Source organism: Hemitrygon akajei, chromosome 3 (genome assembly GCF_048418815.1).
Source record: "Hemitrygon akajei chromosome 3, sHemAka1.3, whole genome shotgun sequence".
NCBI classification, from domain to species: Eukaryota; Metazoa; Chordata; class Chondrichthyes; order Myliobatiformes; family Dasyatidae; genus Hemitrygon; species Hemitrygon akajei.
This window is the reverse complement of record NC_133126.1, coordinates 48,264,284-48,281,611: the sequence shown is the minus strand read 5'-3', so window position 1 is coordinate 48,281,611 and position 17,328 is coordinate 48,264,284. Positions and strand designations below refer to the sequence as shown.

Sequence of the window (17,328 nt, the reverse complement as noted above, 5' to 3'; positions counted from 1 at the left end):
AGGAGGGCGCGGGGTGAAAGGTGAGGGGGCGGCGCCGGCGCCAGCGCCAGCACGGGTTGTTTTCGGCGATGGCTGGCGGTGCTCGGAGTCTCTGCGCCGGGTTTCCACTCTGCAGGCAACTCTGTGGGTTCAGGACGAGCGACGGCGCACGAAAGAGGCTCAGGCAAGTCATGGAGTTGGAAGAACGCTGGCCGGTCTCGGGTGCTTGGTTGATGTGGGTTCGATGTTGGGGATGAGTGATCTAGGTTATACGGAGGCTGTGTCGTTGTATGAAGCTGACAGGGACCTGTCGTGTCACTGTGGGTGTTCTGCTAAACTGATAAGTCAAAAGGTGCTTCTGGTGAATCTGCTCCGTGCCAAGCTGTGTCGTGATCGTCTGTGCAAATGTAATTGATACGATTGTATTTAACATGAGCTGCAAATTTTAAAAAGTATGGAAGTTGCTGCCCCTGGATGAAGTTAATTTATAGCAGCACGTCAGGCGGTTGATAGCATTCTTGCTTCAGGTGAAAAGTACTTGTTTGGTGCATGAAAACTTTTACTAATAGTTTCAATGGCGTTTCTGCCACCTAAATATTAATACAGAAGTAAAATACTGCTGGAAATACTCGGCAGGATGTGCAGCATTTGTCTTGAAAAGGTCAGCCTGGTGAACATTAACCGGAATGGTAGAGGTTAGAGATCCAAGACAGAGGGGAGGGCAGAGTGCCGGTGAGACAAATACAATGTTATTTGATAAAAAAAACGCAAGAAATTAAATGGCAAATGCTGATTAAAGGTGGAGAATTGATTAGAGGATAACGATAGGTAGATCTAGGGTATTTAAAGTGATGCAATAGAATACTAGTCTGAAATAACCAACGGACAAAGAGCAATGGTTGCTGGAAATATGAAATTCAAAAGCAGAAATTGCTGATTGTTTGAAACATTTGCATTTGTTGAGTCCAAAGATTTATTGGAATAATGCAGGAGTTTGTAGAATGATGCAAAGTTTTGCCTAATTTGTATTTGGGTTCCTTGTAGTGGGCTGAGTTGATCAGACCCAAACAATTCAAGTGTCTAGGAGATGTGGTAATAAGCGTACAAGCCCAATAAGCCTAATTTATTATCATTAAATAGAAAGCACAAATAAACCACACAAAATACTACATAGCAAGTCACAAAGGTTTCAGGTTCACGATTCTTAGTCACCACTTGATGATCACTTTTGTAGGGAGAGCTCCTTACGACTCACTTGTGAAACCCTGGATTGTGATTTCCAGCCCTTGGTTGAAGTCCAATGAAACCAAGAAAGGCAGCGCAATATATTTACAAGCCTCACAAGGTAGAGACGGACAAACTCTTTGAATTCTTGTCCTCATGCCATTACCTCAGCTTGGTTTCTTTCATTCAAACAACATGTGTTAATTAACACAGTGCTCAGTATACTCTCATAAATCAATTAGACATTGTAATAGTCACTCTTCCATTCTACAGACATCAACAGTGTTTAATCTGTACACGTGCTTCACAAACATTACTAACTAACAGACTTACAGACACCACATGCGAAGGGTTCAGAATTGTCATTTTGAACTAGTCAGACATTCATCCAATATTTTACCAAATTTAATATGACACATTCCTCAGAAGTTTTAAAATATGGAGCAAAATGAGGACATTTTGGAGTGGTGAAAATAATGGCCATAACTCATTTGCATCATAGTTTCCTCAATCTTATTGGTTGTTAAGATTTCACTATGTTTTTGTATGTTTCGAGACAAAGTTTTGCGTTGACTTTGAAATTAATGTGATGCATTAACTGAAGCTGAGAAAGATCCAGTGTTCCCATGTAATTTGGGCTTTGTTTTTTATGACATTGATTGCTGTTAGGCATTTCTTTTGAATGAATCTTGGTATTTAGCAACAGTGAGATTGTCAGATTGGTTGAGCCAGTAATCACAGCATAAAATTCTTACAGATCCAACAAGGCAAAAGGTAAATTACAGTTTTTCAGAGGAAATAAAATGATTGGAATATACACCTATTGTATTAATTGACCTAATAAATGTTCAAAATAAAAGATTTAGTTTTAGAATGCATACACATTTGAGGCAATTATAATCCACATGTATTTGAGGTTAATATTTTATGACCAGAGAGAGATTAATCTTTAATAATAGATTAGTACACCAATAAAACTTTATTGCAACTGTGGCTAACACACTAGGCAGGGGAATTTGTCCCTCTGGCACTCTGTCCCTCCCTCTCTGACTTGCATCTAATATAATTCTAATTAAAGATCATCAGGCTAAAACATGATAGATCCAGAAGATAATGTCAGCTTGTTAATTTTTAAATATTATCCTGGAAAACAATGCAAAATAATTTCTCGTAAAGCAACAGAAGTCATGTAAATAATGGATTTGCATATCTAATCTCACTTCAGAAATTTCTGTCTATTTCATGATGTAATAGTAATTACCATCACATCAGCAAATCCTGGGTCATTATTGCAAATTTAAATCAAAAAAACATCGGTGTAACAAAAAATTGTTTCATATTGAGCCTATATTTTGAACTAATATAGCCTGAAAATTTGAATATCTATGTTTATGATTGAACTTCCCTTTTCTAGTTATGATGTGGCCATTGTTGGAGGAGGAATCGTTGGACTGGCATCTGCTAGAGAACTGATACAGCGGTTTCCTAAATTGACATTCATTGTACTGGAAAAGGAAAAGGAACTTGGTATATTTGGAGGATAAGGCTTTTTATGTTTTTTTTTTAAATTGAATTAAGCAAAATACAAACCTTTGGAATAAAATCAGAAAATCCTGAAAGTACACAGCACATTCAATTCATAAAGGTGAATTTTAGGGAAGAAATTGTATGTTTACAGTTCTGGCTGATGTTGTGATGAAGTGTTTCAGATGAAAAACAATAACTGCTCTTTTCATATCTGGCCTGCTGAATTTTCTGTTTTTAATTCAGAGTTGCCATGCTTGTAGATTTTTGATTTTATTTTAGTAACTTATAGATTTGCCTAACCATTTCTGTTTGCAAGTCATTACAGTAGACCATGAAACAAAATCTTTACTGACAATTCCATACATGTGGTGCTATGATGCATGGATGCCAATAGTAATATCACTTGCTGATTGTGACAAGTGATATTCAGTACAAGACATTTGAAATAAACATTGACAGTACACATGATATGTAGAAGAACACCAGAACCATTTTTGTACGGGAAAGTTGAGTCTGGCTTTGGTATTTTAATTTTTTAAAAATGTGCCCAAGACACTGCTGGTGCATCACCATCCTTTAATTAATTCCATCATAATGTTCTATCATTACTGCTCATTCCCACTCTTCCTCAATTTTTCCCCAATTCCTGCTGATTTCCACAGCTCCTCCTCAGCTGCTCATTTCATGTCCCCCTCTCCCTTGTAAAACTCTCCTCAGTTCACTTCTGCAAATAACACTCCTAAGAGGGATAGCCTGTGAAAATAGGGCCTCATCTACTGTGCATACTCCTTGGACCTCTTGTAGGATATTGGAGCCTTCCTCTCAATAGCACATTTTTCAACTGGCTAAATGTGGTCTATTGGTCATAGTTTAGTAACTGGAGAAAAATGATGGTATGACACTTTTCAAACTGATTATATATTTGTATTAACAGAACATTCTCACAACTAAGACTATAAGACACAGGAGCAGAATTAGGCCATTCAGCCGATTGAGCCTATTCTGCCATTCCATCATGGCTGATCCTGGATCTCACTCAACCCCATACATCTGCCTTCTCCTTTGATGCTTTGAGCAGGAAACTATCCAACTTCCACTTTAAATATACCCACATACTTGGCCTCCACCACGGTCAGGGGCAGAGCATTCCACAGATTGCTGTGGAATATCTCTCTGGCAAAAAAAAATCCCTCTGCCTCTGGACTAAACAGTTGCCTCTCAATTTTGAGGCGGTGCCCTCTAGTTCTGGATACCCCCAGCATAGGAAGCATCCCTTTACATCCACCCTATCTAGTCCTTTTAACATTTGGCAAGTTTCAATAAGATTCCTCCGCACTCTTCTAAATTCCAGTCAGTACAGGCCCAAAGGTGCCAAATGCTCTTCGTTTGTTAACCCCTTCATTTGCGGAATCATCCTCATGAATCTCCTCTGGACTCTCTCCAAAAACAACACATCCTTTCTGAGATATAGGCTCCAAAATGACTTTTAAAAAAAGTTTAGCTAATATTTTAACATAGTGGGTGAGTATAATACTGTTGTGAAATTGTTACATTGAATTCTTCATGGCAGATTTTGGGAAGAGGATGTTGTAAATTTGCTGACTAGTTAGGGGTCTAGCTACAGGAGTGCTTCTAGACATAAACAAATCTAATAATATTGATAAATGCACTTTAATGATAAATATTCATTCATATTACAGTTCAAACATATTGCAAACATAGTGGAATAAAGCACAATAAGTTATTGTGATCTTTCCATTTTTAATCACTGCATCCATTCGCAACAAGACCTTCTGCTGCACAAGCCCTAAATTTCAGAATTTTCTCCTTGAACATTTCCATCCTTCAATCTGTTTATAAGACACAATTATGTATAACCAACTTCATGTTTATCCATATTAAAATGACTAATGTAAATACCGTAGATGTAATGTATCAATATAATGCCTTGTGCAATACAATCAGGTCAAGTGGGTGAAGCTGAAAAGAGCAACACAGACAAAATACTGGAGAAACTCAGCAAGTCGGGCAGCATCTATGAAGGGTAATAAACAGTTAGCGTGTTGGGCCAGGACCTTTCACCAAGATTGGAAAGGAAGGGAACAGAAGCCAGAATAAGAAGGTAGGGGCAGGGGAAGGAGTACAAGCTGGCAGGTGATAGGTGAAGCCAGGTGAGGAGGAAGCTGGCTGGTTGGGGGGGAAGGGGTGTTGAAATAAGAAGCCAGGAGGTGATAGGTAGAAGAGGTCAAGGGCTGAGGGAGGAATCTGATAGGAGAGGACAGTGACCATGGATGAAAAGAAAGGAGATAGGACACCAGAGGAAGGTCATGGACAGGTGAGAGTGTAACCAGAATGGGGAATGGATAAACAGAGAAGGGGAAGGGGGGATGAAGAAATTACCAGAAATTATAGAATTCAATGTTCACACCACCTGAAAAGACCTGCCCATGTGATTACATTGCTAATTATTTTTTAATAAGAGATTTTGGAAGTCAGATTCAGGAAAAGACCCATATTCTCAATATAGGAGTTTTGGAGGATAAAATGACAGTGGCATAGTTCTGAAGTTTTCATGTGAAAACAAGAAAGAATGTTGGAGCATTTACTTCAGATAACTTAAAGGCCTGTGGCGATGAACCTTGTGCAATGCAATCAGGTCAGGTGGGTGAGCCAGCAAAGACGTACCCATATGATTATATTGCCAATTATTTTAAAACAAGATCACTTCAGAACCACTGAATATTTATAAATTGTTATAGGCGGGGATGGTAGTGGGGATAAGCTCCCACTACTTAATAAATGCTCCCAATAGCATGCGTCTCAAATTTATTTATTGAGATACAGCGTAAAGTAGGCCCTTCCAAGCCTTTGAATCATGCCGCCCAGCAACCCTCAATTTTAATCTGAGCCAAGTCACTGGACTGTTTACAATGACCAATTAACCTACCAACTCGTACGTCTTTGGAACGGGGGAAGAAACCCAGCTTTTGGCCTTCGTGTGGTTTAGTTACTAAACCCAACGGAACTGTTCCTCCTGACAAAAGGGTCAAGGGTGAGTTACTGGTGCCTTAAAACCAGTTGCTTCAGGCAGATGGTACTCATCAGCCATGGTTGGCAGCTCATTTAGGAGAAGGAAAACTGATCTCAAAGCTCCTTATGGGGAAGGTTACGGGACTAAACCCTGATGAAAAATCCAGAGCTGTAGTTCCTAGGGAAGACCTAATTGAGTTCAGTGCTGACTGGCAACTCTGCTGTTTGGATTCATCAGCTGTACGGAGAGGGGAAGCCCGTTACATGGTCCCCATATCATACTGCCTTGGCTAGCGTATCCTGTAGACAGCTAGGATGCCACATCCATGGTCAACCCCAACCAACAGAGGGCCTAGTATGAATAATGTATTCTTTAATTGTAGCTTGCTTTAGGCTTTTTTTGCTGCTATAAATGTAGCTTTCTGACCGTAGGCTTATGATGAGTTAACTATTACTGTAAATACAAGCTGATAGCAACATAAGACAATGCATGGGGAATAACAATGAGAAGGCCATTTCCAATTAATAAACAGGTCTAGGGTAAATATGATTCAGGTACACACAAAACATAAAAGTTTGAATGTTCCTTTAAGGGAAAATAAGATTGTACTTGTATGAATACTGACACACCCATTCAACTTTACTGTTCGCCAAGAAGCAACAAATTAACTCACAACAGTACAAACTTAGATTGAATTTTTATTGATAACATATTTTAAACTATAACAAACAAAGTAAAGAAAAAAGGCCCCTTTACATACAGTATATATTAGTCTATTACATGCACATAGTCATTGGAGCTCATTGTTTTGTAATCAGTCTAGTCCACTTCATTTACTCACGATAAACAGTTCTGGGCTGAAGAACAGTCTGAGTGAAACATAAATAATTATCCACGCAATGTCAAAGGAAAAGGTGTTGAACTTTCTCCAAGATCATGTACTAATTAGCTAACTAAATGTTATCTGTACTTTCTCCATGAAATCAAAATCTGCACAAGGATTTTCTGATATCTTTTTCTATCCTTCCGAATTTACTTCTCTGTGTGTTTTACCATGTTCCTGCACTACATTTGTTGTCCATTTCTTTCCTCCAACATTCTCCTTCTTCCATCCTAAACTCTCTCCAAAATGGATAACCCTTTTTCTTCCTGGGGATCTTATTGGCCATAAATAGTTCTGGCTAATTACAACAAACCTAACTTATGAATCAACTGAACTTTTATTTTAAACAAAATGAAATACTCAGTTATATAATGTAATGTAATTAAAAGAACACTTATTGAGTTTTGAGAAAATCTGCAAAAAAAACCCAAAAGCATAACTATATTAATAAAATAAAGCATGGTCTTAAACTAGGGTATTACATAAAATACCTATTGAAATTAATTTTTTAAAATGTGTTCATTTTTTGGGACATGAATGTAACTGGCTAGACCAGCAATCATTGCACTTATGAAGGTGGTGGTGAGTTTCCACTGCAATCTTTATGCCAAAGATGCTCAGCAGTGCTGCTGCAAAGAGAGTTCCCAGAATTAGACTCTGCAGTGATCAAGGAAGGTGGGTTGTCTCCAATTCAAATGGCGTATGATATGAGGGAAACTCAGGAGCTGATTCTTCCCCACTACCATCAGATTGATGAATGGTCCTTGGACCTGTGAAAACCAGCACATTATTCCTTTTCCTTGCACTATTTGTTTTGTAATTTATGATAATATGTCTTTGTTTAGTATTGCTGGTGCAAAATAACAAATTTCACATCTTATAATACAATAGTGGTGCTTTCATGTGTCCTCTGCCCTGGCTTTTGGCAGTAGAGGCAGGGTCTGTGATAGGTGTTGTCAAAGATTGTTTCGCTCTTGCCAGCGTTGAGTTGGAACAGCAGCAGCTTACAATAAAAGCTGTAAAATTGAGAATAAATGAAGATCTAATATTAGATTTTGTATACATATATGAAGAGAATCCCTAACTTTAACAGTCACAGCATTATATAAAAATATAGCTTAGAAGTCTTATGGAAGAAAGTCAATGGGTAGCGAAAGAGCAGAAGCATTTCAGTGTTGATCTTTTAAACTGGGTTAAATGGTGAGCTGTCAAGGACAAAAAGCTGGACAAAACTGTGGTGACTTGGCAGTTTCTTACATTAAATGCAGGGTTGTAGAAGGCAAGAAAGGAAACCCAAACGACATTTTATAGTGGAAAACAGCAAGTTAATTTTTTTTGCTCTTTGATGCTGATCTCTCTTGCTCTGTAGTGTTAACTTTTGACTTGAAGGTATATCATGCCACAGAATTAGTGTCCTGGTTGTTTTCATGTGTTGATACAAAGAACGACTTCAATGTTATTACGTTGGTATAATTTTGTAACAGCAATTAGTTTTTAATTTTAACTGTTTGCTCTCTGTACTAATCACTGTAATCTTGTTCAGCTTTCCATCAGAGTGGACACAACAGTGGGGTTATTCACAGTGGAATTTACTATACACCAGGATCATTAAAGGCTAAACTGTGTGTGCGGGGTGCTGAACTAAGCTATGCTTATTTTGAGAAGAAAGGCATCCCTTATAAAAGATGTGGTAAAGTGAGTATTTTTTTGGTTGTATATCTGTCTTTCACCTGTTGTTCTATTGCTCAAGGCAACTAAATTCATGTTCCTCGATAGATACTTGATAAGGAGAATGCTAGACCTTGATTCTCTAGAGAATTGTTCTCAATGGAAATTTTCTCCCCACAATCTCAGCATACCTCCTCAGTTTCTACCACTCACCTACATGCTAATGGCATGTACAGTGATCAGTTAACCAACCAACCTGCACATCTGTGGGGTGAGGGAGGAAACCTACTGGATGTAGTCATGGCGAATGTGCAGACTTCAAACAGAGAGGGCTGGTGTGTACCTGGATCTCTGGCGTTGCAAGGCAGCAGTATTGACACAGTGGGATAGATTGCCATAACCAGTACCATAAGTCTTTTTGATAATGGGGGCATGCTACTTGTGAAATTGTCTTACTTTATCAGTTCTGAATTTTCATAATCAGTCCCATACAATATTCAAAACTTTCACTCATGCTAAGTTAATGAATTAAACCTCATGGTTTAGGAAAATGTCTTTTTTAGATATAAGAATATGCACAAGCAACATAGTTGATTAATGTTATCAATTCACTAGAAATAATGTCTACTCAGTAGAGTTCATCATTGACAGTAAAATATTTCTTTCTACTTCTGGCTGCCTTAGGGAAGAATTCATGTCCAAAACAAAAATGCATATAAATTTATTTTGAAATAAATTATGAAAATTCAATCTATTTCTTTCAAATTGTTTTTTTTAAATGCAGGATTACTTTCTCTTCATGAGATTTGGGTAGCACAGAAGCATAATGGTTAGCACAGTGCTTTACACTACCAGCAGCTCAGGTTCAATTCCCGCCACTGTCTGTAAGGAATTTGTACATTCTCCCTGTGACTACATAGGTTTCCTCCAGGTGCTCTGGATTCCTCCCACAGTCCAAACACATACCGATTGGTAGGTTATTTGGACATTGTAAATTGTCCTGTGATTAAGCTAAGGTTAAATTGGGGGATGCTGAAAGATGAAGCTTGAATGGGCAGAAGAGCCTACTCTGCGTTGTATCTCAATAAATAAATATAGAGCACTTTCCATTCCACTCTTCCCTTCCTGTTGATGTACATCTTTCATGCAGGGAAACTTATTGGATTTTATGCAAATGTGAGATAGTTCGGGTCAATTGTTGAAGCAATAACCCATCCTTCTTGGGGAGGAAATTTCAGTCCTAAGTTAAAACTTTACTGAAGATGTTAAAAGTTACAAATACATATTATAGGAATATTTAATGAGTTTACTTTTTACTCTTAATTCTCTGAGAAAAATTTGAAAAAATAAATGGTGATATTGATTCATCAGCAATTGGGTTAACAGTGAGGAAGTTAAAATAGAATTGTGACAGCAGGAAGTAGTTTATGGTCAGAAGAGCATCAGTACACAAGGTGTTGCTCATCTAAATGTCAAGTTTCTTCCTGGAAGTTGTGTTTTCTTTTATTTTCAACACAATCTTTTTGCAATAGTGTTGTTAATGGCTCTGTCCAACATTCAGGCTGGTTTTGTTTGTTATCCTGTTAGCCTCATCATTGCTGTATCTCTCTAGTTCTTAAAGCTGTGTATCAAAAAATCACTCTCCTTTTCTCGTACCCTCCAAACTGCACCTTTGATGTTCCTATTTTTTTTGTTAAATATGTTTCAAAAGGATAGCAATGGTACTGACTGCCTCATTTGAAGAGGTAGTCATTAAGCCACTTATCAATAGACAGTATAAGTGTTCTCTTGCAGGGGAGTAAAGGAAGTGTGGATCTCTTCCAACTGTACCAGATAAGTAAGCCTTGGAACAAATACATTGAGGCAGATATGCTTCAACAATGTGGGGGGGGGGGGGGGAATCAAACATCAAGGAATATGAGAATCAGCAGTGGTCAACAAAAGAATTTTGGGGTACAAGCAGCTCTAGGTCAGGGGAAAAATGACATGGGGAGTTTTTTTTTAAAAAAAGAAGGGAATATTAGGAATAAAACATTGAAATATTAAATGTGTTGGCAAAAACATCTCTAGCTCCATCATGCTGAGCAGCAGTGCCTCTGGGGCCATTTGCTCAGTCGACTGCTGTTCACACTGCTGATCGTGACTGCACTGCTAGATCTAGTTCAAAACAAATCATCAAGCTCGCTGATGACACCCCAGTGGATGGTCTCATCAACAATGACAGTGAGACAGCATACAGAGAGGAGGTAGAGCAACTGATAGAATGGTGCGAGCACAACTTGAGCCTCAATGTGGACAAGACCAAAGGGGTGATGAAGGACCTTGGGAAGATGCAGACTGACCACTCACTGCACACAAGTGATCAAGTGATTCCTCCATGGAAAGAATTAGGAGTACAAAGTTTTTTGGGAGTGGACAGAACATACAATCTCGCCAGGATCTTTGGTCAAGAGATTGAGGCAAGTGAGTTGCCTCTCTCCCCCCCCCATCCGTACCAACTTTTGACAGGAGTACCATCAAGAGTGTCCTAACCAGCTACATCACCATCTGGCAGAGGAATTGCAAGGCAACTAATTTCAAGTTCCTATAAAGGATTATGAGGACTGCTGAGAGGATCATCAGGAAGCTTAATGGTCTGAGGGTGGATAAATCTCCTGGACCTGATGAAATGCATCCTCGGGTTCTGAAGGAAATAGCTGGAGAGATTGCAGAGGCATTAACAAGAATTGTAGCATTGCTACAATTGTAGAATGGTAGCAATGACTAGCATTGTACTGGATGACTAGAAAATTGCAAATGTTATTCTGCTATTTAAGAAGGGTGGGAGGCAGCAGAAAGGAAACTATAGACCTGTTAGCCTGACATCAGTGGTTAGGAAATAGTTGGAATCAATTGTTAGGGATGAGATTATGGAGTACTTGGAGGCACGTGACAAGATAGGCCAAAGCCAGCATGGTTTCCTGAAAGGAAAATCCTGCCTGACTAACCTACTGCAATTTTTTGAGGAAATTACAAGCAGGGCAGACAAAGGAGATGCAGTAGGTGTGGTGTACCTGGATTTTCAGAAGATCTTTGAGAAGGTGCCGTACATGAGGCTGCTTAACAAGTTAAGAGCAGGGGAATGGACAAAGAAGTGGCAAAAGAAATACAGTGTTGGAAAGTGTATGGTCGTGCTCTTTGATGGAAGAAATAAATGGGCAGACTATTATTTAGATGGGGAGAGAATTCAAAATGCAGAGATGCAAACCCTAAAGGTTAACCTCCAGGTTGAGTCAGCGGTGCAGAAGGCAAATGCAATGTTGGCATTCATTTCTAGAGGTATAGTTTATAAGAGCAGGGATGTAATGTTGAGGCTCTATAAGGCACTCGTGAGACCACACTTGGAGTGTTGTGTGCAGTTTTGGGCTCCTTATTTTAGAAAGGTTATACTGACATTGGAGAGGGTTCAGAGAAGATTCACGAGAATGATTCCAGGAATGAAAGGGTTACACTATGAGGAATGTCTGGCAGCTCTTGGGCTGTATTCCCTGGAGTTCAGTAGAATGTGGGGGTATCTCATAGAAACATTCTGAATGTTAAAAAGCCTGAACAGATTAAATATGGGTTGTTATTTCCCATTGTAGGGGAGTCTCAGACAGAGGGCACGACTTCAGGATTGAAGGATGTCCATTTAGTACAGAGAAGTGGAGAAATTACTTTAGTCAGAGGGTGGTAAATCTGTAGAATTTGTTGCCATGAGTAGCTGTGGAGGCCAAGTCACTGGGTGCATTTAAGGCAGAGACTTACAGGTTCTTGATTAGCCAGGGCATCAAAGGGTATGGGGAGAAGGCAGGGGAATCAGAATGAGGGTTATTCTCGCCAGCATGTGACATGAAATTTGTTAACTTAGCAGCAGCAGTTCAGTGCAATACATAATCTAGCAGGGAAAAATAATAAAAAATAAAACATAATAATAAATAAACAAGTAAATCAATTATGTATATTGAATAGATTTTAAAAACGTGCAAAAACAGAAATACTGTATATTTTTTTTTAAAAAGTGAGGTAGTGTCCAAAGCTTCAATGTCCATTTAGGAATCGGATGGCAAAGGGGAAGAAGCTGTTCCTGAATCATTGAGTGTGTGCCTTCAGGCTTCTGTACCTCCTATCTAATGGTAACACTGAGAAAAGGGCATGCCCTGGGTGCTGGAGGTCTTAATAATGGACATTGCCTTTCTGAGAAATCGCTCCCTAAAGATGTCCTGGGTACTTCTTAGGCTAGTACCCAAGATGGAGCTGACTAGATTTACAACCTTCTGCAGCTTCTTTTGTCCTGTGCAGTAGCCCCTCCATGCCAGACAGTGAAGCAGCCTGTCAGAATGCTCTCCACGGTACAACTATAGAAGTTTTTGAGTGTTGACATACCAAATCTCTTCAGACTCCTAATAAAGTATAGCTGCTGTCTTGCCTTACTTATAACTACATCGATATGTTGGGACCAGTTAGATCCTCAGAGATCTTGACACCCAGAATCTCGAAGCTACTCACTCTCTCCACTTCTGGTTCCTCTATGAGGATTTGTATGTGTTCTTTCTTCTTACCCTTCCTGAAGTCCACAATCAGCTCTTTCATCTTACTGATGTTGAGTGCCAGGTTGTTGCTGTGACACCTTTCCACTAGTTGGCATATCTCACTCCTGTACACCCTCTCATCACCATTTGCGTTTCTACCAACAACAGAGTGAGGATGACCGGAAGAATTGGGTCAGCCCATGATTGAATGGTGGAGTAGACTCGATGGGCCAAATGACCTACTTCTGCTCCTATGTCTTATGGTCTTAAATCAGGCTTCAGATGTGAAAAACTGCTTTGCACGGAAATCCAATAACCAGAGATGCCTGCTGTTGCTTACGTGTATAGGGTTCCAGGGAGGGGTAGCAACTCTGGTGAAGGGGCTTGTCATGTCCAATCTGGGGTAGCTGACTCACCTTTGGTCCTCACCAGATACTCAGTTCTAACCTGTTGCTCCAAGTAGCTGTTTGCATGCCAAACTGGTACAGTGCTTCGACAGGCGAGCTAAACTAGGTGAGGGTAGCTGATGGGCCTCGTACCTCATAAGATAGGGACATGCCTCATTCCCCATGAGATAAGGACGGCCAGGAAGTCAATTCTACAACACTGTGTGGAGAACAAAGGGCATGACGAGGCACAGAAGACGCCATGGTCATCCACTGCAACTAAGGAAGACCCCAGTTTGTGACACTTGTTCCACCACTGGATGTGGACTTCTGAGGTCAAGAGTGCGGAACTGCCCCAGTGGCAAGGCTTTTCCGCTTCAAAAGCTCTCCTGTACAAGCTTCCTTTAATCATTGGACATGATAGATAATGAACAGTATGCCCTCAATGTAGAATAACTTTGCTATGTGTCAATGAACACGATTTATTATGTGACAAATTGTTCCACTATTTATCTTGTAAGTATACCATTTATCTGGAAAACAACTAGCCCTGTCATGTAATGGCAGGGCGGATGAATTCAGACATTTCTATTTGAGGGATTTCCAAAGGAACAATTGGGTTTACAATGATTTCCACATACTGAATAAAAATATATAAGATTTTAAATTGTAAAATAAGCTTCTTGAATATCTTCCTCTCGCCCTCCTCCCCACCACCACCTGTAAAGAAGACACAGAATCATAGATAACTAATTTATAATAGCAACAGAAAAGTTCCACTGATTAAGAGCAAACTTGTTGAATTTATAATCAAATGGTAGTTTATCATTCAGGATTTTGTTTCAGAGACAACACATGATTTGTGAATTTCATTTTTATTGCAGCTTATTGTTGCTATTGACCGAGAAGAAGTTCCACGGTTAAAAGCTTTGTTTGAACGTGGACAGCACAACAATGTCCAAGGCCTGAGACTTATTAATGCAAAGGAAATCCAAGAGCGAGAGCCCTATTGTAGGGTAAATTTTTATAATGTTTTAATACTTCCAAATTTCCTCTACCCAATGCATAGATCCATGTTGGTGGAAAGTTCCAGAGTGGTGGAAATCAGCCATTTCTTTGAATGTACAATTGATTGTATCAAATCCAAAGCCATAGTAGAGACATCTTTTTCTCCAGTATCCACATAGGATATCTTACAGCAGGGTGTTTAATCAAGGATTTTTAAAAAATTACCTTATATTATGACTTGTGTTATCAATACTAGGAATCAAATATAGAATGTTTATTGTTGTACACTGCCTTTTCCAGCCAGGCTAAGAAAGGATAATTATTTGAGGACATTATGGAGGTTTATTTGTTTCTTCCCTCTTAAAAATACTGCAACACAAATTTTCTGAAGAATACTATGTGAAAAGGGTTATTTTTTGTGATTTACAGTCATTTTAAAATCAAGATACAAATCGAAGGTAAATACAAACTACAGAAAATCTGCAGATGCTGGAAATCCATGCAACGTACACAAAATGCTGGAGGAACTCAGCAGGCCAGGCAGAATCTATTGGAAAAAAGAACAGTCGACATTTCAGGCCAAGACATTTCAGGCCTTTCAAATCTACTCCTCATCTTTTTTTCTCCAGTCCTACTGAAGTGTCTCGATGCAAGACATCGACTGTACTTTTTTCCAAAGGAAAATACAGTATGTTTTGGCATGTTATAGAAACACAGAAAACTGAGAAAACCTACAGCACAATACAGGCCCTTTGGCCCACAATGCTGTACCAAATATACCAATTCTGTGGTATATTGAAGGGTGATAAAAACATGAAAAACTACATTGCATCCTTTTTGCATTTTACTTGATAACACTTATTTTTGAAATTATTTTTTCCTCCTTAAACTCACATTATAGAGCTCTTCTAAAACCTTAATCTGGATTCCGTTTGATATATTAATTCTTTACTTAGAACATGGTGTACCCGTGAAATTTTCAACTGCAGAAGCCTGTGCAGGCACAGTCACTGAATATATTTAAGAAAAAGATAGTTAATTGGACACAAGGGCGTTGAGGAATATGAGGAGAGAGATGAAATGTGGTATTTAGATACAGGGTCAGCCATGATCACATTAAGAGGATGTTTGAATGGCCAAATGGCCTGTTCCCATTTTCTATGACTCTCTATCATAGAATCTACACTATAGTATATGTCCTTGATTTTTTTTCTTCTTCTGATTAGAAACAGCACATTGAAATGCTGGCTCCCAGGATTTAAAAAAAAAATGGTTCATCCTGTCTGATGTGCATTAACTGCTGCAGTTTCTGGAGACTTTTATTTCAATAACCAGTAGCAAGCTGATAAATTCCAGTAGTGAAACTTATATTTTTTTCCATTATTGCTAAATTTTATTGTTGGCTCATAAGTCTGAGCTAGTCATATATCTTGCATTGTTGCTTTTTTTTCACACTTTTCTCTCAGTATTGTTAGAAGCACATTTTGATTTTCTTTATCTTTAATATTAAATATTTTGATGTTTGTGGAAGTTCATGGCTTTAAATGTCACCCTGTTAAATGAACTAAAACACAAAGTTTTATAGAGAATATATTTTAATGTATAAGGACATAAGATAAGTAGTGGACAGTAGTAGTGACACAGTAACCTGGTATAAGTTGTATTGAACTTTTATGTATTCAGCTTTGTTTCTTAATTGTTACATAGGGTTTGATGGCCTTGGATTCTCCAAACACAGGCATTGTAGATTGGAGAGAGGTGGCCCTATCGTATGCAAAAGACTTTTGTGAAATGGGTGGGAGTATAGAAACACAGTTTGAAGTAACTGACTTCCAGAGTACTAAAGAAAGTCCTGAAGGTAGTAAAGATGGTAAGTGCAATTTTGTTGTCATGCCATTGAACAGGTTAACTCGAATGCAGTTTTTGACCATTTGATGCAGAAGACAAGCCATCAAGTTCGTGTAGCATACTTCGAAGTAAAATAGGAAACTGTCAAATCTCATTAACCCTCTTGAGTCGGTCAAATAGCTGTATTGCAGTTAAAGAACATCTATAGAGTTCTATAGTGTTATAGAGCACTATAGCACACAAACAGGCCCTGTGGCTTGTCTAGTTCATGCTGAACTGTTATTCTGCCTAGTACTATCGAGCCACACCTGGTCCACAGCCCTTCATACCCATCTCATCCACGTACTTATCCAAACTTCTCTTAAGCATTGCAATCAAACTTGTAACCACCACTTCCACTGTCCGTTCATACCACACTTGCACTACCCATTTAGTGAAGATGTTTCCATAAACAAAGGAGCAGAAGTCGGCCATTCAGCCCTTTGAGTCTGCTCCGCCTTTTATCATGAGCTGATCCATTCTCCCATTTAGTCCCACTCCCTCGCCTTCTTACCATAACCTTTGATGCTCTGGCTACTCAAATACCTATCAATCTCGGCCTTAAATACACCCAATGCCATTAGGCTTTACAATTCAACCGCCAGGAGTAAGATATGTTAAAGTGCTGGGGTTGATTGTATTTAAGTAAACTACTTAAGAACTTTTTAAAAGCTATTATTAATGCTTTTTGAGAGAGTGATTTAGAGGCATATCATATTTTTACTGAGTTAAGTATTGTATGTAATTAGTTTTGCTACAACAAGTGTATGGGACATTGGAAAAAATGTTGAATTTCCCCATGGGGATGAATAAAGTATCTATCTATCTATCTATCTATCTATCAATGACTTGGCCTCCACTGCCGCCCATGGCAACAAATTCCACAGATTCACCACCCTTTGGCTAAAAAAATCCTCTTCACATCTCTGTTCTGAATGGGAGCCCTTCAATCCTTAAGTCATGCCCTCTAAGGTTACCCTTAAGTATTTCACCTTTCACCATTAACCTGTGTATGACCTCTAGTTCTAGTCTCACCCAACCTCAGTGGAAAAAGCTGCTTACATTTACCCTGCCTATACTCCTCATAATTTTGTAAATCTCCATCAAATCGCCCCTCGTTCTCCTACACTCTGGATATAATTTATATTGGAGAGCTACAATTTAATAATTGTTATTAAGTAGTCT

General features: G+C 38.9%; 1 protein-coding gene across 4 annotated transcripts in view; it reads left to right on the top strand.

Annotated features, from left to right (window-relative positions):
* Positions 1-33: 33 nt before the first annotated feature.
* l2hgdh (L-2-hydroxyglutarate dehydrogenase) overlaps positions 34-17,328 on the top strand; it is a 29,361-nt gene continuing 12,066 nt past the window's right edge. For 3 of the 4 annotated variants that reach the window (XM_073039811.1, XM_073039809.1, XM_073039808.1), the window contains exons 1-5: positions 34-163; positions 2,618-2,730; positions 8,188-8,339; positions 14,133-14,264; positions 15,964-16,126. In XM_073039811.1, the coding sequence (XP_072895912.1) occupies positions 69-163; positions 2,618-2,730; positions 8,188-8,339; positions 14,133-14,264; positions 15,964-16,126 (655 nt within the window). In that variant the 5' untranslated portion in view covers positions 34-68. The remainder of the gene's footprint in view (positions 164-2,617; positions 2,731-8,187; positions 8,340-14,132; positions 14,265-15,963; positions 16,127-17,328) is intronic. The other variant, XM_073039810.1, reaches the window with a different exon arrangement.